The sequence below is a fragment of the Loxodonta africana genome, chromosome 13 (assembly GCF_030014295.1).
Source record: "Loxodonta africana isolate mLoxAfr1 chromosome 13, mLoxAfr1.hap2, whole genome shotgun sequence".
In the NCBI taxonomy this organism is placed as follows: Eukaryota; Metazoa; Chordata; class Mammalia; order Proboscidea; family Elephantidae; genus Loxodonta; species Loxodonta africana.
In genome coordinates this window covers 47,805,248-47,829,625 of record NC_087354.1, presented here as the reverse complement: position 1 = coordinate 47,829,625, position 24,378 = coordinate 47,805,248, and the positions used below count along the sequence as shown (strand labels likewise).

Genomic DNA, 24,378 nt, shown 5'->3' with positions numbered 1-24,378 from the left:
CAGAAGAGAGCTGCTCCATAGGGTTTTCAAGGCTGCAACCTTTCAGAAGTAGATTGCCAGGCCTGTTTCCTTAGTAGCCTGTGGATGGGTTCAAACCACCAACCTTTTGATTAGCAGTCAAGTGCTTAACTGTTCACGCTACCCAGGGACTCCCAACCTGCAATTAGGGTGTGATAAAATGAAATCAAAGGGTTTTATAGAGCTAAAGTCCAGTAGTATTGTATGTTGTAATTGCTGTTTCCTGTTTCTTTTCATTGGGTCATTTCTGTTCTTTATGGGTGGAAAAATTCATGTGTAACTTTTGTTTTACCCCAAAGAATTTTAGCTAGGTTTTGTTGTGAAATATTTGCCACCATGGTAATTCTTAAAATCTAGTAATACAGTATCATAGTTATATTTTACATATACACAAACACACACGCACACGCAGGGTATTATGTCTTGTAAAAATGGTGCAGTGGCATCACAGGTCTTCTAACTTCAGGGGGGAGGAGAATCAAGATCAACATTAGCCCAAGGCTGATTCCTATGAGGTAGAGCTCAAACATACCTCCACCCTCCAACCTTTTCACCAATTCTGATATCAGCCATCTTTCCCACAGCACTCTATACTTCTGTACTGGGTTCGATAATTCGTTGCAGTGACTACACAGAACACAGAAAATACTCATGATTATGGGGTTTATTAGAGAAGTAACAGGTTACAATTCAGGATCAAGAATGACTCAGGATACAGTTCCTCGGTCAGGACATGTTTTCAGATGTCCTGGCAGGCAGGCCTTTCCCTCGGCCCCTCCGCCTGGCCTCTGCACTGCTCATGCAAGTGTTACAAAGCTCTTTAGCGTCTCGGGTAAGTGCGCAGAGGCACCCTACTCTGCCCAGAAGCATCCTGCTCAAAGACACTCAGCTCACTTGCTCTGTGGGTGGGCACATCCACTGTAGCCACCTTGCTCTGAGTGCTGGGAAGCCCACCACACTGTCTCATGCCAGTCTCCTGGTTATTCTGCCACCATTTCTCTGCCACTGCTTCTCACCGTCTTGCATCATCTGTGGTGTTACAGCTCTGTTGCCTGGGTCTAGGAGATTCTCATCACAGGGACCTTGGGTCCAAAGGGTGCACTCTACTCCTGGATCTTCTTCCTTAATGGTAGTGAGGCCCCCTCTCTGCTCTGGGATTGGCTGTCTGTTTAAGCCTGGTGGGGTGGCAAAACTGACCAGTCCTCTTGTTAGGGTTCCAAACACCTTACTGGCATAGTCCCACCTCCACAAGGGTGCCAGGCACCTTACTTGCATTATTAGCAATGTTGTCCAAACCCTTCGGTGGGCCACAAGCACCTTATTTGCATAGTCCCGCCTAATCATTTTGTGGATGTTACAAGGCCTTGGTGAGAAAGGCCATATAAAAGGGATTCATTGTACTGCACATTGGTTTTGTACCAAAAACAAAACAAAACAAAAAGGAGCCCTGGTGGCGCAGTGGTTAAAAGCTCAGCTGCTAACCAAAAGGTTGGCAGTTCAAATCTACCAGCCACTCTGTATCAATATGAAGAATTTGAAGAATAGAAGTTACAAAGAAGTCAATTTTTACTGCTTTTTTTAAAAAATCTTTCAATGCATAGATATAAAAATAATTTTGTTTATGTGTTATGTTTCAAGTTTACATCTTGCTTGTCTTCATTTAATGTCTTATGACCATGCGGTCATGTCATTAAATACTCTTAAAAAAAAAAAAAACTCCCGTTTTAAAGATGAAGTAGTTAAAGCAGTGTGAATTTGTTAATGATTCAGTGTATGCCTTTTATTAGAGGAAACGGTTTTCCACAGCCTTTTGTCTTAATGGTAGTTGCCAGTCTAAGGATTAAATGACAACATTCCGACTATATTTTTAAAAACTACATTTTTAGTTTGTTTGTTTGAATAAACCGTAGAGTTCATGAAAGATTTTAAGGCTGACATTTGTAGGTAGGTACTTTAGACAGCAAGAAATATTCTATAACAGAAAGATGACTATTTTTAGCTTTTCTTTCTGCTGGTAAGGTGGAATAGCAAATATTTTTAGAGCAGTTGAAAGTACAGGCACTCAGATTAGCTCAGTGTTTCTATCATCAGAATCTCAATAACCTTGTTTATGTATCTAGGTGTTACCTTCCAATGTTTTGAGTTTATGTAAATTGTAACTTGATTCGTCTTTCTCTTTGGTCTAGTTCATCTCTCTGTGGAGTGATCTATAAAAAACAAAAAATGATGAAAAGGCCAAATTTCTAAAACCTCAACGTTCTCTCTGCACATTTGTTGCATTTTGAATTATAATTATATCCTTCTGGGTTATTGTGGGCAATGCTTTGCTTACAAAGGAAACTTCTGTCATTAATAATTGTGTGTGGGGGGGGGTTGTTGCAAATCTTCTCCTGTAAGTACAATAAACCCTTAGTGCACATAAGAGATGACCTCATGACCTTTGTAATTACCCAAACTTAGAAATACCACTAGAACATTTCATCTTTCCCTTAAAATGAAGCCTAGGATAAGTGAAAATTTGAGTGTCTGCTGTTTTACTCTTAATGAGAGCTCCTGATGACAAGTACAGAACATTTCAGGCCACAGTGAGAGGCTGAGCCACTCTCATCTCACCAAAGTTTCAAATTACTGTATATTAGAGAACTTTAGGGACATTCACAATTGGTTACTGTTATTCAAAGGAGCACAATAAGAAATTCACAAATCTGAGACACTAATATAATTTCCTGTTGCAGGTTTGAAAACTATTAAAGATCTCATTTAAGTGCCAGAATCGTTGACTTAAACCATTCACACCTCAACTCGTTGCAATCTGGCTTCTACACCTACCATCCCACTGAAACAGCTCCAACCAAGATTACCTATGACTCGCTAGTTGTTAAATCCAGTTCTCAGTTGTTAACTGACCTCTGTAATATTAACAGTGTCCACTGCCATCTTTGATATCAGAAATACAGTTGTCCTCTGCTTTTCCTTCTGTGTTTCTAGGCATTTCTTCCTTGACTGGAGCCTTACATGTTGGCACCAGTGCCCTAGGGTTTTGTTGTCTCCTCTCTGTTTTTTTTTTCTTTGTGCCGTATTCTTCTGCCACTTTTTTAGAAAACAGCTTTATTGAAGCATCCTAGACATGTAAACTGCACATATTTAAACTGTACAGTTTGATAAAAATTTTTTTTCTGGATGTTACTTATTTTATAGTTGAGAATATACACAGTAAAACACACACCAAATCAGCAGTCTTCACATATACCGATTAGTGACATGATGACGTTGTTCACGTTGTGTAACCATTCCTAACCGCCTTCTCAGAGCTGTTCCTCCCTTGTTTTAGTTTCACTTTGCCCATTTAGGTTCTTAGTCCATTTTGAATTTGGTTTTGTCTATGGTGTGAGGCATGGATCCTGTTTCATTTTTCTACATGTGGAAATCCAGTTTTCCCAGCACCGTTTATTGAAGAGACTCTTCTTTCCCCATCAAATGGACTTAGCACTCTTGTCAAAAATCAGTCGTAGATGTGTGGGTTCATTTCTGGACTCTCAGTTGTATTCCATTGGTCTGTGTGTCTGTTGTTATACCAGTGCCAGGCTGTTTTGATTACTGTAGCTGTACAGTGTGTTTCAAAATCAGGAAGCGTGAGTCCTCTTACTTTGTCCTTCTCTTTCATTATTATTTTAGGTATTTGGGGCCTCTTGCCATTCCATATAAAGTTGAGAAAGGCTGTTGGAATTTTGATTGGGGTAGTATTGATATCTTTACAATATTAAGTCTTCCAATCCATGAATATGGGCCTTTTTTTTTTTCTTCAATTTATTTAAGTCTTCTTTAATCTCTGTCAGCACTGTTTTATAGTTTCATCGTATAAGTCCTTCACATCCCTGGTTAGATTTTTTCCTAGGTATTGTATTCTCTTAGTTGCTATTGTAAATGGAATTATTTCCCCGATTTGCCTTTCGGATTTCTCATTGCTGGTGTATAGAAACCCAACTGGTTTTTGTTCGTTGACCTTGTACTATACAACTTTGCTGAATTCCTCTATTAGCTCTAGAAGCTTTCTTCTGGAGTCTTTGGACTTTTCTATGTATAGGATCATATCACTCGTGAGTAGAGATAATTTAACTTCTTCTTTCCCAATCTGGATACCTCTTATTTCTTGTCTTACCATTCTGTTGAGGACTTCTAATACAACATTGAATAGAAGTGGTGAGAGCAGGCACCCATGTCTTGTTCAGTTTGATAATTTTTGACATGTATGAAACCATCACCATAATTGAGCTAATGAGCATATTCATCTGCCCCCTGAAGTTTCTTCATGTCCCTTAGCATTCTTCTTTGCTACCTCTTCCGTCCCCTCCCCAATCTCTAGAGGACCACTGCTTGGCTTCCTGTCACATTAGTTTATATTTTCTAGAATTTTATGTAATGGAATATTCCTTCTTTTTTGGTCTGGCTTTTTTCACTCAGTATTATTATTTCGAGTCTTATATGTGGTATATCAGTAGTCCATTCCTTTTTATTGCCGAGTAGTATTTCATTGTATGGTCGTACCACAATTTGTTATTTATTCAACTGTTGGTAGACATATGGGTTGTTTCCAGTTTGCCCTTTGCAAATAAACCTACTATGAACATTTGTGCCCATGTCTTTGTATGGTTACATGCTTTTATTTCTCTTGGGTTGGGTTACCTAGGAATAGAATAGGTAGGTCATACCGTAGGTGCTGGTTTAACTTTTGAAGAAGCTTTCAAACTGTTTTCAAAAGTGTTGGGTCATTTTACATTCCTCCCAGCAGTGTATGGGAGTTGCAGTTGCTCTACATCCCTATCAACAGTTGGTATCATCATCTCTTTAATTTTAGACATTCTAATAGTTGTTGTGTAGTGGTATCTCATTATGGTTTTAATTTGCATTTCCCACAGACTAATGATGCTGAGCATCTTTTAATGTGCTTTTGGGCAATTTGTATATCTTCTTTGGTGAAGTGTTTGTTCAGATCTTTTGCCCGTTTTAAATTTTATTAGATTATTTTCCTGTTACTGATACAGAAGAATTCTTTCTGTATGCTGAATATAAGCCCCTTAATGGATATGCAGTTTGTAAATATTTTCTCTCAGTCTGTGGCTTGTGGCTTATCTTTTCGTACTTTTAGTAGTGTCTTTCATAGAGCAGGATTTTTTTGTTTTTAATTTTTATTGTGCTTTTTACTTTCAAGTCAGTCTCATACAAAAATGTATACATACCTTGCTATATACTCCTAATTGCTCTCCCCCTAATGAGACAGTATACGCATTCCCTCCACTCTCTCTTTTCTAGTCCATTTGGCCAGCTTCTGACCCCCCCCGCCCTCCCATCTCCCCTCCAGACAGGAGATGCCAACGTAGTCTCTTGAGTCTGCTTGATCCAAGAAGCTCACTCTTCACCAGTATCATTTTCTGTCCCATTGTCCAGTCCAGTCCCTGTCTGAAGAGTTGGCTTTGGGAATGGTTCCTGTCTTGGGCTGACAGAAGGTCTGGGGACCATGACCACCAGGGTCCTTCTGGTCACAGTCGGACCATTAAGTCTTTTTACAAGAATCTGGGGTCTGCATCCCACTGCTCTCCTACTCCCTCAGGGGTTCTCTGTTGTGTTCCCTGTCAGAGCAGTCATCAGTTGTAGCCAGACACCATCTGGTTCTTCTGATGTCAGGCTGATGTAGTCTCTGGTTTATGTGGCCCTTTCTGTCTCTTGGGCTCATAATTACCTTGTGTCGTTGGTGTTCTTCATTCTCCTTTGTTCCAGGTGGGTTGAGACCAATTGATCCAACTTAGATGGCCGCTTGCTAGCATTTAAGACCCCAGATGCCACTCTCCAAGGTGAGATGTAGAATGTTATCTTAATAGATTTTATTATGCCAGTTGATTTAGATGTCTCCTGAAACCATGGTCCCCAAACCCCTGCTATGCTGGCCTTCGAAGCGTTCAGTTCATTCGGGAGACTTCTTTGCTTTTGGTTTAGTCCAGTTGTGCTAACTTCCTGTATTGTGTGTTGTCTTTCTCTTCACCTAAAATGGTTCTTATCTGTTATCTAATTAGTGAAAAGGCCTTTCCTTCCCTTCCTTCCTCCCCCTCTTGTAACCGTCAAAGAATATTTTCTTCTGTGTTTAAACTATTTCTCAAGTTCTTGTAATAGCGATGTTATACAGTATTTGTCCTTTTTTTTACTAGCTTAATGCCTTTCAGATTCCTCCATGTTATGAAATGTTTCATGGGTTCGTCATTGTTCTTCATTAATGTATAGTATTCTGTTGTGTGAATATACCATAATTTATTTATCCATTCATCCATTGGTGGACACCTTGGTTGCTTCCATCTTTTTGCTATTGTAAACAGTGCTGCAGTGAACATGGGTGTGCATATATCTGTTTGTGTAAAGGCTCTTATTTTCTCTAGGATATATTCCAAGGAGTGGGATTGCTGGATCGTATGGTAGTTCTATTTCTAGCCTTTTAAAAAAGTGCCAAATCGATTTCCAAAGTAGTTGTACCATTTTACATTCCCACCAGCAGTGTAGAAGTGTTCCAGTCTCTCCACAACCTCTCCAACATTTATTATTTTGTGTTTTTTGGATTAATGCCAGCCTTGTTAGAGTGAGATGGAATTTCATTGTAGTTTTGATTTGCGTTTCTCTAATGGCTAATGATTGTGAGCATTTCCTCATGTATCTGTTCACTGTCTGAATGTCTTCTTTAGTGAAGTTCCTGTACATATCCTTTGCCCATTTTTTAATTTGGGTTAATTGTCTGTTTGTAGTTGAGTTTTTGCAGTGTCATGTAGATTTTAGAGATCAGGCACTGATTGGAAATGTCATAGCTAAAAACTTTTTCCCAGTGTGTAGGTAATCTTTTTACTTTTTGGTGAAGTCTTTGGATGAGCACAGGTGTTTGATTTTTAGGAGCTCCCAGTTATCTACTTTCTCTTCTGCATTGTTAGTAATGTTTTGTATACTCTTTATACCATGTGTTAGGACTCCTGATGTCCCTATTTTTTCGTCCATGATCTTTATCATTTTAGATTTTATATTTAGGTCTTTGATCCATTTGTGTTAGTTTTTGTGCATGATGTCAGGTATGGGTCTTGTTTCATTTTTTTTTTTTTTTTTGCAGATGGATATCCAGTTATGCCAGCACCATTTGTTAAAGAGACTGTCTTTTCCCCATTTAACTGACTTTGGGCTGTTGTCAAATATCAGCTGCTCATATGTGGATGGATTTTATGTCTGGATTCTCAATTCTGTTCTACTGGTTTGTGTACCTGTTGTTGTACCAGTACCAGGCTGTTATGACTACTGTGGCTTTGTAACAGGTTCTAAAATCAGGTAGAGTGAGGCCTCCCACTTTGTTCTTCTTTTTCAGTAACGCTTTACTTATTGGGGGCCTCTTTCCCTTCCATATGAAGTTGGTGATTTGTTTCTCCATCTCATTAGGAAATGTCGTTGGAATTTGGATCAGAATTGCATTGTATCTGTAGATGGTTTTGGTAGAATAGACATTTTTACAATGTTGAGTCTTCCTATCCATGAGCAAGGTGTATTTTTCCACTTATGTAGGTCTCTTTTGGTTTCTTGCAGTAGTGTCTTGTAGTTTTCTTTGTATAGGCCTTTTACATCTCGGGTAAGATTTATTCCTAGGTATTTTATCTCCTTGGGGGCTACTCTAAATGATATTGATTTGGTGACTTCCTCTTCGATGTTCTTTTTGTTGGTGTAGAGGAATCCAAGTGATTTTCGTATGTTTTTCTTGTATCCTCGGTACTCTGCTGAACTCTTCTATTAGTTTCAGTAGTATTCTTGAGGATTCCTTAGGGTTTTCTGTGTAGAAGTTCTTGTTATCTGCAAATAGAGATACTTTTACTTCTCCCATACCAATCTGATTGCCTTTATTTTTTTTTATCTAGCCTAATTTCTCTGGCTAGGACCTCCAGCAGCAATGTTGAATAAGAGTGGTGATAAAGGGCATCCTTGTCTGGTTCGTCTCAAGGGGAATGCTTTCAGACCCTCTCCATTTAGGATGATGTTGGCTGTTGGCTTTATATAAATGCCCTTTATTATGTTGAGGAATTTTCCTTCTGTTCCTGTTTTGCTGAGAGTTTTTATCATGAGTGGGTATTAAACTTTGTCAAATGCCTTTTCTGCATCAATTGATAAAATCATGTGGTTCTTGTCTTTTATTTATATGATGGATTGCATTAATTGTTTTTCTAATATTGAACCATCCCTGCATACCTAGTATGAATCCCACTTGGTCATGGTGAATTATTTTTTTGATATGTTGTTGAATTCTGTTGGCTAGAATTTTGTTGAGGATTTTTGTGTCTAAGTTCATAGGGGCTATGGGTCTGTAATTTTCTTTTTTTGTGGTGTCTTTACCTGGTTTTGGCATCAGGGATATGGTGGCTTCACAGAATGAGTTTGGGAGTATTCCATCCTTTTCTATGTTAGCAGAAGTTCTTAATAAAAAAAAATTAATTGTGGTAAGTATGTAGGTAACAGAACACTTGCCATTTCCACAGCCTTCACCTGTATATTTCATTGATATTAATTACATTCATCATGTTATTCAACCATCACCGTTAATGATTTCTGAATTTTTCCAACACCCTAACAGAAGCTCAGTGTCCCCTAAGTTCTTAATTTTGATGACTTCCAAATCATCAATTAAAAAAAAAAAAAAGAATTGTGCTTTTGGCATTATATCTTAAGAAAGCTTTACCTAAGCCAAGGTCACAAAGGTTTTCTTTTATGTGTTCTCCTAGAAGTATTACAGTTTTAGTTTTTACATTTAGGACTATGGACTATTGTTAATTGTGGTGAAAATTATATAAAATAAATAAAACTTGCCGTTTTAACAGATTTTAAGTGTATAGTTCAGTGGTATTAATTGCATTCACAAGGTTGTGCAACTGTCACCACTATTTTCAAAATTTTTGTATCACCCCATTCAGAAACTCTATACCCATTAAGTAGTTACTCCCCATCTTCCCCTCCCCCAGCTCTTAGTAACCTCTAGTTTGTGTCTCTGAATTTGCCTATTCTGGATAGTTCCTCTAAGTGGAATTATACAGTACTTACCCTTTTGTGTCTGGCTTATTTCACTTAGTATAATGTTTTTAAGGTTTATCCATACCGTAGCATGTATTAGAACATCATCCCTTCTTATGGCTGAATAATACTCCACTTTATACCACATTTTGTTATTCATTCATCTTTTGATGGACACTTGGGTTATTTACACCTTTTGGCAATTGTGAATAATGCTGCAATCAACATTGGTGTACAAGTATCTGAGTCTCTGCGTTTAAGTCTCTTAGGTATACACTTAGGAGTGGAATTCCATTATGTTAATGTTCATTCAGTCGTTCTCCTATTGACAGATATTTGGGGTAATAATGGTCTTAATGGGAGCTATAACTAATATATATGATGGATATGACAAAACCTTGAGGGTCTGAATAAATGGACACAGGTATAAACTCCAGGGTGGGAAAATTAAAGATATCAAGATATAAAGCTCTCAAAATAATACCTTAAAAAAAAAGTTGCTATCAAGTCACCTCTGACGCATGGTGACCCTACATATGTCAAAGTAAAACTGTACTCCTTAGGGTTTTTAATGGCTGATTTTTCAAAAGTAGATCACCAGGCCTTTCTTTCATGGTGCCTCAGGGTAGACTCCAACATCCAGCCTCTTGGTTAGCAGCCAAGCACGTTAACCATTTGCCCCACTTGAAATTCTGTGTAATACTAGAAGAACAAATATTTGAGTCCATGTTAAAGTTATGGGGGGGGAAGGGGAGAAAAAGAATGGACAGAGGGCAACCTAGTTATAAAATATTAAAATATAGTGAAGCTATAACAATTTTAAAAAATTACCAGCATTGGAATAAAAAAGACCACCAGGAAATTAGTCCAGAAATGGAACCTGTTAAATATAAAGATTTGATATATGATAAAGGAAGCATACGTATCAATAGGAGGGGAAGGGTTATTTAACAAATGGTCTTGGTATTACTCTAAGCAATTTGGAATAAAAAAAATTTAGGTTTTTAAAACATCACATACTAAAATAAGCTCCAGATGGATTGAATAATTACATGGAGACAACAAACCAGAGAAATGAATTGTGTATTGATTGGACTTTAGAAGGGGTTATGGATTGAATTTTGTCCCCGCAGAATCTGTGTTGGAATCCTAACCTCTCTACCTGTGGATGTAATACCATTTGGGAGTAGGGTTTTCCTTGTTAATGTTAATGAGACCACATGAGCGTAGAGTTTGTCTTAAACCTAATCACTTTTGAGATTTAAAAAAAAAAAAAAAAAAGAGCAGATTAGCCACAGGGGCCAGCAGGCTCACGTAGGGAAAGATAGGTTCCAGTGGAAATTGCTAAGGAACCGAGGGGCAGAAGCTGAAAGGGACAAAGGTCTTCCTCCCAGAGCTTTCCTTAGAGCAGCTGCCGTGATTCGGACTTCTAGCTTCCTGAACTGTGACAAAATAGATTTCTATTCTTTAAAGCCACTGTTTGTGATATTTCTGTTACAGCAGCACTAAGAAGCTAAGACAGAAGGAGAATAACTAAGCATAAAAATTGTAGAAGAATTTACAAAGGAGATGATTGACAGTCTAGACTGCATAAATGTTTAACTTCAGTATCATTGAAAAATGGACCCAAAATGAAAAGACAGCAGACTGCAGAGAATATTTGCTGCAAATTTCCGAGGGTTAATATTTTTATATAGGAAATCCTTCTGCTAACATATAAATCAGCATAGGACAGAATTGGACAGTTAACTAAGTAGGAAATTAAACAACTAAGAAACGTGGAAATTTTTTAAAGTCTCAGTTAAACTACTAAGGAGTTGCTACCAGGATCCACCCGTTAAATTAGCAACAACTCCCCTGTTGGCCAGAGCACAGTGCAGTTAATAGATGGCAACTTGCTGTTAGGCTCAGATACTGTTACAGCCGTTTGAAGGGCACTCTGGTGACATGTCAGGATTCATAAAAATCTTCATACTCTTGATTCTGAAACCTCACATTTGGGAGCTGATCCAGAGGAAATAATAATCTTCCCCTACCCCCAACAAAAACCAAACTTATAAGCCTAAAGATGTTTACAGAGTTGTTTCAAATAATGAAAATTAGAAACAACTTAAATGACTAATTAAGGGAGTAATTAAAACTTTCTATACAATGCAATTATTAAAATATGGTAATAGAGACTGTCAATTGAAAAATGTGATGAGTATTTTTTTTCAAGGCAAGCTTTCCAACTGCATATACAGTATGATATAAAAATGACTGGAAGGAGATACATAAAAATGATAATCAGTTACAATGAGAGGATAGTAGGTAATTTTTTCCCCTATTTTCTGTGATCCAGCGTAGTGCTAGGCTGCACTGATAGAAGCATAGTGCCCAGATCAGGGGAGAGCTAATACACTTATGTTACGAGAAGAGCTGGGCTTTGGAGATGTGGAAATCTGAGTTTGAGTTCTGTTTCTGCTACTTACCAAGTATGGGTCAGTGACAAGTTATGTAACTACCCTAAACCTCAGTTTCTTCATCTGAGAAAGGAGCTGATATCTTTTCTTCGTGCTTGTGTGTAGATTAGCAATAGCATATGTAAAGCCTCACACGTTTGTTAATAAAATAGTGTTTTACTCACACCACATGGGATAATATATCAGTCAGCTACAAGCAACCCTAAATCTCAACAGCTAACAAAGGTTTATTTCTCGCTTGCATTACTTATTACCTGCAGGTTGGCTGACTCTATGTTCTCTTCATTCTGGGATCAAATTTTTTGGGGGGAGGGGACGGGGAAGATGGTAAAACCACAGGATAGCTCTTAAAGCTTCTGCTTGGAAGTGGTAGATTCCCTTCACATTTCACTGGCCAAGGCTGCTGTCCGTGGCACTGGGGGTATAATCCTCCGATGGAGGTGGGTCAGCACAGAAGGGCAGCAAATGTTTTGAATAAATAGTATATACTGTAGAGTGTGTCCTGTTTTGGCTGTCACAGGGTGTGACAACCGGAGTTATGTCCAGAGTTGGAAGATCAAGATGTTGAGTAATTCTGAAATCTTGCCAGAAATACAGGGGAAAGAGACAGTGGAGATGGGAGGGACATATTTATGCTGTCTTCAGATACATGAAGAACAGAGATCACTGGTACTGAGAGCAGTCCAGTGCTGTTATATCAGTGGAAGTTATAACAGTGTACACTTTGATTCAATATAAGGGTGTAAGGAGGAAATGGAACAGAAAAGGAAATTGTTGGTTGTTTTAAATACATTAAATAGATAAATGCCATCAAGTGGACTCTGACTTTTGTACATCCTTGTGTACAATACCCAGCCCTACATCATCTTCACAGTAACCATCATTGTGGCTGTTGTTCCAATCCGTCTCACAAAGGGTTTCCCTTACTGGCCCTCTGCTTCACTAAACATGATATCCTCCTCTAGTGATAGATCCCTCCTTATCACATGTCTAAAGCCAATGAGTCAGACAGTGTTCTATTGTGATCTATAAGGTTTTCACTGGCTGATTTTTTGAAAGTCGGTTTCCAGGCCTTTCTTTCTAGTCTGTCTCAGTCTAGAAGCTCCACTGAAACCTGTCCACATAGATGGCCCTGCAGGTATACCAGTGGCATAACATTAGAGCACCATGCAAGCCACAACAGTACAACACACTGACAGAAGGGCGGTGGTTAAATATATTACCTCATTTTTATATTCTTAAAAATAACTCTGAGGATATATGTGTATGTTTAAATGCTGGAGGAAGTGGGCTCATATTGGCTAATTACCTAAGGTCACATGGCACGTAAAGTGCCAAAACCACTCTGGAATCCAGGTCTGTGTGAACTCATGTCTCTTCCCATTCAACTTTGCTACTCTCTGTAAGGTTGCAAGCTTTCTTAATCTTAAACTGTCCATAACTAGCCATCTTCTACCTGAAAAAGTAATGACCGCTTCTCCTCCATCTCAAAAGGTTTGGGCAGAGAAAGAAGGGAAGGGTTGAAAGGAAGATCGAATTCTAGATCAATGATTAGGTTTTTTTGATCACATGTACCTCTAAGCAAAGTAATTGAGTGTACACCATATTTATATATCTGTTATATATATATATGAATATTTTATTAGCATGTGTATTATAAAACATACATGAAAAATAGTTTATAAAAATCAAGATTTTACATAACATTTTTTATTATTTTTAGTAAATTAGATTTTAGATTTTATGTAAAATATAAACTTTTTTAAGCTTCTGTTTTACAGGTAGATAGATATTTTTCCTGTAGTACTGAGACGCATACCCCCAATGTTAGAGGCTGTTGTTTTAAATGACGAAGACTCCTTCAGTATGAAGATTCTGTGATTCTATGATCTTGGCCTGAACTTTATTGAAAGGGCTAAGGTTTTTTTTTTTTAATGATAGCTTGGAGTCCCTGAGTGGAGCAGATAGTTAAGGGGTTGGCTGCTAAGCCAAAGATTGGTGGTTTAAACCCACCCAGAGGCACCTCAGAAGAAAGGCCTGGTAGTCTGCTTCCAAAAGGTCACAGCCATGAAAACCCTGTGGAGTGCAGTTCTACTCCGCAACACATGGGATCGCGATGAGTCAGACTTGATTAAAGGCAAATGTTCCCCCCCTCCCTTTGATTTAATGATAGCTTAATTTACTGTCAGAGGAGTTTTTAGATAGCTCGTTATCTAAGACCAAAGCTGTAAAGCCTTCACTGGGTCTTATATTTGTAGCAGCAGTTAAGCCTCATATCCCTATCATGTGAAAGATACTTTTCCAAATAAAAAGTACCGACCTCATGAGCATTAACCAAAACCAAACCATTACTATCAAGCTCATTCTGACTCATAGCAACCTTATAGGATGGGCTAGAACTACCCCATAGGATTTCCAAGACTGTAAATCTTTACGAAAGCAGGCTTCCACCTCTTTCTCCCATGAAGCTGCTTGTGGGTTTGAACCGTCGACCTTTCAGTTAGCAGCCAAGTACTTTAACCATTGCACACTGGGCCTCCTTCATGAGCATTACAATCTGTATATAAAAGAGGATATAAAATAAGGGACTATTATTAAATAATGAACCTGATTGCTATATGTGGCATGAAAAACCTCATTTTTGTCATATCTTTTCTGTAAATCTGTGTGCGTGTCCAAAATTTACTGTAGTCACATATTCTAAAAAGAATCTGAAATCTTGCCTAACAGGGCATATGAATTTTTGTACTTTAGAAATTATTTTAGCAGTGTTTTAAAATAGAGCCAAAAATCCAAATTAGGCTCAGCCTACTGGACTGAAATCTTTATACCAATATATTCTTTAAGAAGCAAAGGAGTCACTTGCTTTCCTTGACAGAAGAAAATGTCTGCTTTTTTTACGTGAGGAACTGTTGCTTGGGGATAGGTTCTTTAAGAACAACCCTGCCTAGATCCCAAAAGGACACTTAAGACTAATTTATAAGAAAGCAAAAATGCAAATCTAGCTTTTAGTCACCCATAAAAGATACCTATACTAAGATGAAATTCTAGATCAGCGTTGCTTTTCCCCCATCCCCCCCAAAGCAGTGATTCATTTGTAGAGATTTTTTCTGCATGACATAGTGTACTTTTGGTGATAGTTGTAGAGGACATGTTGCTTGCAAGTAGGATCAAACCCAGCTAAAGTCAGCTGCTTTTTCTGCACAGGTCTTACACGGCCCACAGGGCAGGAATTCTTTGACAATAACTCTTAGGGACCCTTTTGTTCCACAAAATCACCCTGGAAAAGTAAAGTTTAGACAGTGTAATCTGGTATTTCTTAAAGTTTTGTGTTACTTATTCAACAGATAGTTACTCATTGCTGCACTGTGCCAAGTTTTGTGCCAGAGTTATTGACCACTGTTTTGTTTTTTCCTTCATGTAACATATATAGAAACCAATTGACATTTTGGAAAACAATTTGGCAATTTCTTACAAAGTTCCCTAACTTTATCAGTCAACGATTCTGTTCCTAGGTACTTACCTAACAGAAAAGAGAACAGGGTCAAAAAAAATACTACAGCAGCTTTCTTCATATTAGCAAAAAATTATGAACAACCCAAAGGGGAGACTGGATAAATACACTGTGGTATAGTCATATAGTAGATAGCAGTAAAAAGGAATTGAACTACTGATACATATAATAACATGGCTGAATCTCAAACACATTACGCTGAATAAAAGAAGCCAGACAAAAAACAACTGAACTATTGTTGCATGCAACGACATACTTTAGGAGTTCCTGCTCCAGACTGACCTGTGTTTGCTTGCCTGCTCACTCGTTCTCACTTTTCCTCTCTCTCTTCGCTCTCTGCCTTTTATTCTTCTCGTGACTCTTTCCTTCTTTGAGATAGTGAAAACAAATTTTTAACTCGAGTCATCTAAGTATAAGAAAAACTATGTATGATATTTGAGGTATGATAACATTCTTAGTTTGTCTTAAAGACCCACTGTCGTCTCCCCTGTGCAGAGCTCAAGGAGTGTGTGTTAGCTCCAAGACCATGTGTCTTTAAATGGGTTTATATTATTCCAAGTAAAATTAGATATTGGTATAATTTTTTCATAAAAGTACAAGTGTGCTTCTTAGACGCTTTTTATATAATTAGTTTTTTATTAGTGTTTCTTTGAATGTATATTTTCTGAATTTGAATGCTGATAGGTTATCTTCTGGAATTAGCTATTTTGGGGCCTGTTTCTGTTATAGTACAGCTGGCATATTTCTTATTTTTCAGTGTTTTAATTGCCTTGTTATCTAAACTCTAGAATACTTCCCAGTTAATTAAAGGCATGAGTGTGTTTTTGCCATTGTCTTCTCTACTGCTGAAATTGAAGGTCATTAAAGGTATGTTCTTTTCTTCTGCAGCATCAGACAACAGTCAGCGCTTCCGAGAAACCTGCTTTGCTTTTGCCCTGACACCACAACAAGTGCAGCAGATCAGCAGTTCCATGTGAGTTGTCTTCAGCTGTGACTTGCGGTGTCACCTTTGAGCCACTATTGTCTGTAGTAACTGATTCTCTAAGAACATTGTATTACGTTAGTATTGAAGTCATACTATATTAATACTTAAAGTTAAAATTATTATAGTGTGTTAGTTGCCCTAAGAACAGTTATAAATTATAGCTGTGATAATTTAAAAAACTTGCTGCAGTAACAGTATCTTTGAGTCATCTTTCATGCGGATATTTTTAAATAATTGTAGTTCTTATTCTGTCTTTTCTAGGGATATTTCTGGGACCAAATGTGACTTCACAGTGCAGGTCCAGTTAAGGTACAGTGTTGACTGCAATACATATCCAAAGTTTAAAAGTTAATATTCCTTAAAGATTTTTTAAAATCTACCTAATTTTCAATAAGCATATAGAGAGTATTGAGTTTAGATGTTTGGGTAAGGAAAGACCTTCTTTTATGAGATACCCTAATTTTTTATCCAACTTAGATTTTTAATATAGCAAGTCATGTACCTTGTGTCTAACCGTATCTCTCTACTTGGGTTGCCCTCAGTTGGTAGAGAAGCTCCAGCTAATGGTATCTTTAAATATCGTAGTGGTCAGCTCTTTAGAAGTACAAAGTTTTATGAAAGGGAAGTGCTATGTGCATGAGAGGCAAACTACTGTAGGTAAGAAACGAGTCTAAGTCTACGGTATTTCATAGACTAGCAAAAAACAAAATATTGCAGTTTGCTTTGTCATGTATTTAAATCATTAATTTAAATTCTCTCTAATTTAGATTCCACATAAGATATCTAAGTAGTTTTGCAAAGTCTACTGGAAAACTTTCTGACATGAATTCACAGCTGCCTCTTACTCAGTTTCTTTTCTAAGTCTACTCATTTCTTCCTAGAGTATCTAAGAAATCTTTTATGTTAATATGTCTTCTCGTGCTTATATAAACCACTTTATGCTGCACTTACATGATTATCCATGTATTAACCTAAGCACCCCACCCTGTACTTGTTACCATTGTAATTGAAGAGGAAATAGAAAACAGTTGTTTTCTTCAATAACCTGTTTCTGTAAATCTAACTGATAGCCGAGTGTCAGTACTCAGATACTAAGTTGTATGTACAAATTATAAATACAACAGGAGTCAAAAAAGTGATTAATCTAAAACAGCTGCTCAGAGCATTGTAGAACAGTTTGAAAATCTCTGATCTGGGCTTTAAAGTAGTGCGACGAAAACAGTGAGAAAAGCGGAGGAGAGGTTGAGTTAAAGATTTTTTTTAAAGGATGTGACTATACTCCATTAGCTTTTATCCCATACAACACTATGACAAAACCTTAACCCAGTAGACTAGTGATAATCTAGGTATTGGTTTTGGAAGGCACTGACAAAGATTATCCCATGTACAGAAGATTTGGGTACTTTATTCTTGACCGAATAAATTAAAGGACTAAAATACGATCCCATCATAATTAATTATATATCGCTAAAATCATCTTTACTTTTTGCCTTGAACAATTTACATTTTGCTTGTACTGATATGTAAAGTTACTGTTTAAAACAGTGGCTTTCAAACTGTTGCATGGGGAGACACCCTTAGGGGTCCACATTCTGGCTACCTTTCTAGCCCCACTACCCATTTCCCCTTCTCTGCTAATATTCGTGCACTGAACCAAAGTAGTGCTGCTTTGATCTGTTTCACATGTGTGATTTCTGGATAAGTTATCATTTGAAGAAAGGATCCCAAGACTAAAATAAAGTTGAAAAACCATAGCTCTAAAATAAAAGATCTAGTTATTATCCTCAATATTTTATATTAAAGCATGAAATAAGTTTGTTAGAATTAGTCAGTGATTTCTCTGTTAAGACTCTCAGCCTGTTTTCTTTGTGTACCCGGTTTTCCTCCTGTCATGAACTCCTCCTTCACAGCAACTTTCCACTACTGTTCCCTTTTTTTCTTTTTTCTCCTCAGTTTATTCGGGTAGTTTAGAATAAGAATCAACTTGTCATATAAATTATTCTCTTCCTGTAGCGTCAGGCAGCCAGGGTCCATATAAATTTATCACTGCATTGGAATAATTGATTAACAACTTGTGGTATCCTCCTACTGTTGCAGTGCAAAACAAAATTTGCCTGTAATGACAGATTTTCCTAGAGTTAGCGATGACCCTGTGAGCTTGCGTATTTTGAGAAAGTCTTCATAGATCAGTAATTTTTAACCTTTTATGGGTTCCTAGTCCCTTTGACTGAAGACCAGATGAGTTGTGGAATGACATCAAGGATATCATACATGAAGAAAGCAAGAGGTCATTAAAAAGACAAGAAAGAAAGGAAAGACGAAAATGGATATCTGAAGAGACTGAAACTTGCTCTTGAATGTTGAGTACCTAAAGTGAAAGGAAAAAATGATGAAGTAAAAGAGCTGAACAGAAGATTTCAAAGGGCAGCTTGAGAAGACAAGGCTAAGTATTACAATGACATGTACAAAGACCTGGAGTTAGAAAACCAAAAGGGAAGAACATGCTTGGCATTTTTCAAGCTAAAAGAACTGAAGAAAAAATTCAAGTCTCGAGTTGCAATATTGAAGGATTCCATGGGCAAAATACTGAACGATGCAGGAAGCATCAAAAGAAGTTGGAAGGTTTCACTCCAACAAGGCTGGCATTAATCCAAAAAACACGAAACAGTAAATGTTGGAGAGGCTGCAGAGAGATTGGAACTCTCATACACTGCTGGTGGGAATGTAAAGTGGTACAACCACTTTGGAAATCTATCTGGCGTTATCTTAAACAGTTAGAAATAGAACTACCATACAACCCAGAAATCCCACTCCTCAGAATATACCCTAGAGAAACAAGAGCCTTCACACAAACAGATATATGCACACCCATGTTTATTGCAGCTCTGTTTACAATAGCAAAAAGCTGGAAGCAACCAAGGTGTCCATCAACGGATGAATGGGTAAATAAATTGTGGTATATTCACACAATGGAATACTACCCATCGATAAAGAACAGTGACGAATCTGTGAAACATTTCATAACATGGAGGAACCTGGAAGGCATTATGCTGAGTGAAATTAGTCAGAGGCAAAAGGACAAATATTGTTTAAGACCACTATTATAAGATCTTGAGAAACAGTAAAAACTGAGAAGAACGCATACTTCTGTGGTTACGAGGGGGGGAGAGAGGGAGGGAGAGAGGGTTTTTTATTGATTAATTAGTAGATAAGAACTGCTTTAGGTGAAGGGAAAGACAACACTCAATACATGGAATGTCAGCTCAATTGGACTGGACCAAAAGCAAAGAAGTTTCCGGGATAAAATGAATGCTTCAAAGGTCAGCGGAGCAAGGGCGGGGGTTTGGGGACCATGGTTTGCGGGGACTTCTAAGTCAATTGGCAAAATAATTCTATTATGAAAACATTCTGCATCCCACTTTGAAATGTGGTGTCTGGGGTCTTAAATGCTAACAAGCGGCCATCTAAGATGCATCAATTGGTCTCAACCCACCTGGAGCAAAGGAGAATGAAGAACAGCAAGGTCACATGACAACTAAGAGCCCAAGAGACAGAAAGGGCCACATGAACTAGAGACCTACATCATCCTGAGACCAGAAGAACTAGTTGGTGCCCGGCCACAATCAATGACTGCCCTGACAGGGAGCACAACAGAGAACCCCTGAGGGAGCAGGAGATCAGTGGGATGCAGACCCCAAATTCTCATAAAAAGACCATACTTAATGGTCTGACTGAGACTAGAGGAATCCCGGCGGCCATGGTCCCCAGACCTTCTGTTGGCACAGGACAGGAACCATCCCCGAAGACAACTCATCAGACATGAACTGGTCAGTGGGTGGGAGAGAGATGCTGATGAAGAGTGAGCTAATTATATCAGGTGGACACTTGAGATTGTGTTGGCATCTCATGTCTGGAGGGGAGATGGGAGGATAGAGAGAATGGGAAGCTGGCAAAATTGTCACGAAAGGAGAGACTGGAAGGGCTGACTCAATGGGGGAGAGCAAGTGGGAGTACGGAGTAAGATCTATGTAAACTTATATGTGACAGACTGACTTGATTTGTAAACGTTCACTTGAAGCTTAATAAAAGTTAATAAAAAAAAAAAAAAGAAGAAGATGGAAGGAATACACAGAGTCACTGTACCAAAAAGAATTGGTCAATGTTCAGTCATTTCAGGAGGTAGCATATGATCAAGAACCGATAGTACTGAAGGGAGTAGACCAAGCTGTACTGAAGACACTGGTGAAAAATAAGGCTCCGAGAATTGATGGGATACCAGTTGTGATGTTTCAACAAATGAATGCAGCACTAGAAGTACGCACTCATCTATGCCAAGAAATTTGGAAGACAGCTACCTGGCCAACTCTCTGGAAGAGATCTGCATTTGTGCCTGTTGCCAAGAAAGGTGACCCAACCGAATGCAGAAATGATGAAACAATATCATTAATATCACATGCAAGTAAAATTTTGCTGAAGATCATTCGAAAGTGGTTGCAGCAGTACAGCGATGGGGAACTGCCAGAGATTCATGTCAGATTCAGAAGGACGTGGAACAAGGGGTCTCGTTGTTGATGTGAGATGTATATTGGCTGAAAGTAGAGGGTACCAGAAAGATGTTTATCTGTGTTTTGTTGACTATGCAGAGGCATTGGACTGTGTGGATCATAACAAATTATGGATAACATTGGGAAGAATGGGAATTCCAGAACACTTAATTGTGCTCTTGACGAACCTGTACATAGATCAAGAGGCAATCATTCGAACAGACCAAGGGGATACTTCGTCGTTTAAAGTCAGGAAAGGTGTGCGTCAGGGTTGCATCCTTTCACCATGCTTATTCAGTCGATATGCTGAGCAGATAATTTGAGAAAAAAAAAATTTGAGAAGCTGGGCTATATGAAGAAGAACGTGTCAGGATTGGAGGAAGACTGATTAACAACTTGCAATATACAGATGACACAATCTTGCTGAAAGTGAAGAGGACTTGAAACACTTACTGAGGAAGATCAAAGACCATAGCTACAGTATGGATTACATCTCAACATAAAGAATACAGAATCCTCACAACTGAACCAAAGAACGACATCATGATAAATAGAGAAAAGATTGAAGTTGTCAAGGATTTCATTTTACGTGAATCCACAAGCAACGCTCATGAAAGCTGCAGGCGTGAAATCAAACAACGCGTTGTGTTGGGCAAATCTGCTGCAAAAGATCTCTTTAAAGTGTTAAAAAGCAAAGCTGTCACTTTGAAGACTAAGGTGCACCTAACCCAAGCCGTGGTGTTTTCAGTTGCCTCATACGCATGTGAAAGCTGGGTAATGAATAAGGAAGACCAAAAAAGAATTGATGCCTTTGAATTATGGCGTTGGTGAAGAATATTGAGTATACCATGGACTGCCAGAAGAATGAACAAATCTGTCATGGTAGAAGTACAGCCAGAATGCTTCTTAGAAGCGAGGATGGTGAGACTTTGTCTCACATACTTTGGACATGTTATAAGGAGAGCCCAGAGTCTGGAGAAGGATATCATGCTTGGTAAAGTAGGGGGTTAGTGAAATACAGGAAGACCTTCAACAAAATGGATTGACATAGTGCCTGCAACATCGGACTGAAGCATAACAATGATCATGAGGATGGCACAGAACTGTGCAGTTTTTCATTCTGTTGTACATAGGGTTGCTATGAATCTGAAGTGACTTGACGGTACCTAACAACAACACAAGTCCCTTTGAGAATCTGATGAAAGCTATGCATTGTCTCCCCAAAGATGAACATATATATGTACTCACAAAAGTTTACATTAAAAAATTGTCCATTTTCTTGACTCTCCCCATTAACAGATTCTGTGGCCAGCTACGCCCTATGTGTTGAGGGAAGATGTTTGTGCATGATGAATATTTCACAGGATTCAGAGACAGGGTTCTCCATATCATATAACAAAAATATGCTGTGAACATTCTGTAAACGTAGAGTGAGCCTCAGGTATATATTGGGAATAAGGAAGAAATAAAGAAGTCATAAATAGCAAAGTAATAATTTATTCCATTATCTGTATAAGCATGAATAGATTACAAATTATATAGCTATCCTTGGTTTTCCCAAAAGATTATGCATTTTATTTAGAAATAAGTATTTTAATAAGTTTCTAAAATAGTATTCCAAATACATGTGGATGTAACACAAATGTTATTATTCAGGTTCTTTAGTTCTGAGCAGCTAATGGATTACCTTGGTCCTGGGGGTGGACTTAGAGCATTTTCAGTATGCTCCATTGAGAGCCAAAAAAGTGTTTGAATACTGTATCTTACTCTTAGAGAGTTACAATGCATATTAGCCTATTTAAATTTCTCAGAAGTTCTGTGTTAAGGAAGCGTAAATGTGGTTTTTTTTACTCAGAATTTCTTAAATTTATTCAACTACAGAACCTTTTTTTTTTCTTCCTCCCTCTTACACCTGTTAATATCCCAGGAAGCTAGTGCTCCTCAGAACATGCTTGAACTAAGCATTGACAGTATTATGAAGACAACTACAGGTTGATAGTCATGATCACTGAAACCCGACATTGTCGGAATTGTTTATTTTAAACTTAATTAAATATGCTTATTCATCATGTGAAATCCCCAGTTTCTATAGTTTTCTCTTTTTTTGTTGTTAGGAGTTGATCATCTTTTAAATTATCTATTGAACAAAAATATTATTTCATGCTTTAATAAAGGAAATCAAACTTCTTGTTGTTTAGGTTTTGTTTATCAGAAACCAGTTGTCCACAAGAAGATCACTTCCCACCCAATCTTTGTGTGAAAGTGAATACAAAGCCTTGCAGCCTTCCAGTAAGTCCTAAAAGCTGTTTTTAAATGCCTTGCCAACATAGCTAGCGAATAAGTCATCACAGCTGTGATTGTGATTTTTCATAAACTGTTTTATTTTGGATATATTTCCATGTGACTGAGTGAAACGCTTGTACCACCTTTGTACAATTAACAGCTGTGACATTAGCTGTGGGGAGCAAATCTGATATTTGGGCCGGGGTGTGGTAGATTTAGAGGAGAAGAAATCGTTTCAACAGAACCTCAGTGGTGTTCATGTGGCCCTGTGAGCATGCGGTAGAGTGCTGTAAATGGGGGCTGGGAGAGGCACTGTTTTGATGCCCTTGAAAATATTCTCTATAGGCTTTATCTAAGCTCTTCATGAATTCTACTGATTCTTAAATTTTAAGGATTTCTTATTTCTACCAATATTTTTTCTCAGGCCTAGTACAGTGAGACTGTAATGTTTAGAGAAATAATAGCACAGGAAACTTCTTAAATGTTTGCTTCTTTACTCTTGAATAAAATATTCATATTTTCTAGTGTGTAGTTTGTAGGTTTTGGCGTTTTGTTAAGGAATGGACATTTAAATTATTGTGGAAATAATGCATAAAAGAAATCATTTCATTCTTAGGGTTATCTTCCACCTACTAAAAATGGTGTGGAACCAAAGCGACCCAGCCGACCAATTAATATCACCTCACTTGTCCGATTGTCCACAACAGTACCAAACACCATTGTTGTTTCTTGGACTGCAGAAATTGGAAGAGTAAGTAAATTTTTATTTCTACCAGATATTTGTATTAACCTAAAAGGGTTAATAGTCTCCACGGCTTCATGAGCTTATAAGTAAATGATTTTGTAAAATAAGTTACAGAAGAATTTATTTTTATCTCACAATGAATTTTCAGTGTGTTCCCTTTAAAAAATACACACACAAATATTTGTTTAGAGAGTCCCTAGGTGGCACAGATATTTAAGTGCTCATCTCCTAGCTGAAAGGTCAGTGGTTCAAACCCATCCAGGAGTGCCTTGGAAGGCAGTCTTGGCAATCTGGTTCCGAAAGATCATAGCCTTGAAAACCCTGTGGAGCGCTTCTACTCTATACACATGCGGTCGCCATGAGTCAGAATTGACTTTACGGCAATAACAACAACACGTTTTTGTTTATATTTTCTTCTAGACTTTTAAGATTTCATATTTTACACTTAATCCATCTTAAATTTATGTGTGGCTTAAGATAAATACTTTTTTAAGTAGTCAGAGTCTTTTGATTATTGAGGCTTTATAATATGAGCTCATACGTATTCACTAATTCATTTGAAATTTTCTGAATGCTCCCTGTGTGCCAGACATTGTGCCGAAAATCAAAAACCAAACCCACTGCCGTTGAGTCGATTCTGACTCATGGCGACCCTGTAGGACAGAGTCAGACTACCCCGTAGGGTTTCCAAGGCTGTCATCTTTATGGAAGCAGACTGCCACATCCTTCTCCTGCAGAGCGGCTGGTGGTTAGCA

The 24,378-nt window shown here is 38.0% G+C and overlaps 1 protein-coding gene across 2 annotated transcripts in view; it reads left to right on the top strand.

The window, feature by feature from the left end:
* Window positions 1–24,378, top strand: part of PIAS1 (protein inhibitor of activated STAT 1) — a 138,101-nt gene that overhangs the window by 64,534 nt on the left and 49,189 nt on the right. For both annotated transcript variants that reach the window (XM_003418380.4, XM_064267339.1), the window contains exons 3-6: window positions 15,955–16,039; window positions 16,313–16,360; window positions 22,794–22,884; window positions 23,495–23,629. In XM_003418380.4, the coding sequence (XP_003418428.2) occupies window positions 15,955–16,039; window positions 16,313–16,360; window positions 22,794–22,884; window positions 23,495–23,629 (359 nt within the window). The remainder of the gene's footprint in view (window positions 1–15,954; window positions 16,040–16,312; window positions 16,361–22,793; window positions 22,885–23,494; window positions 23,630–24,378) is intronic.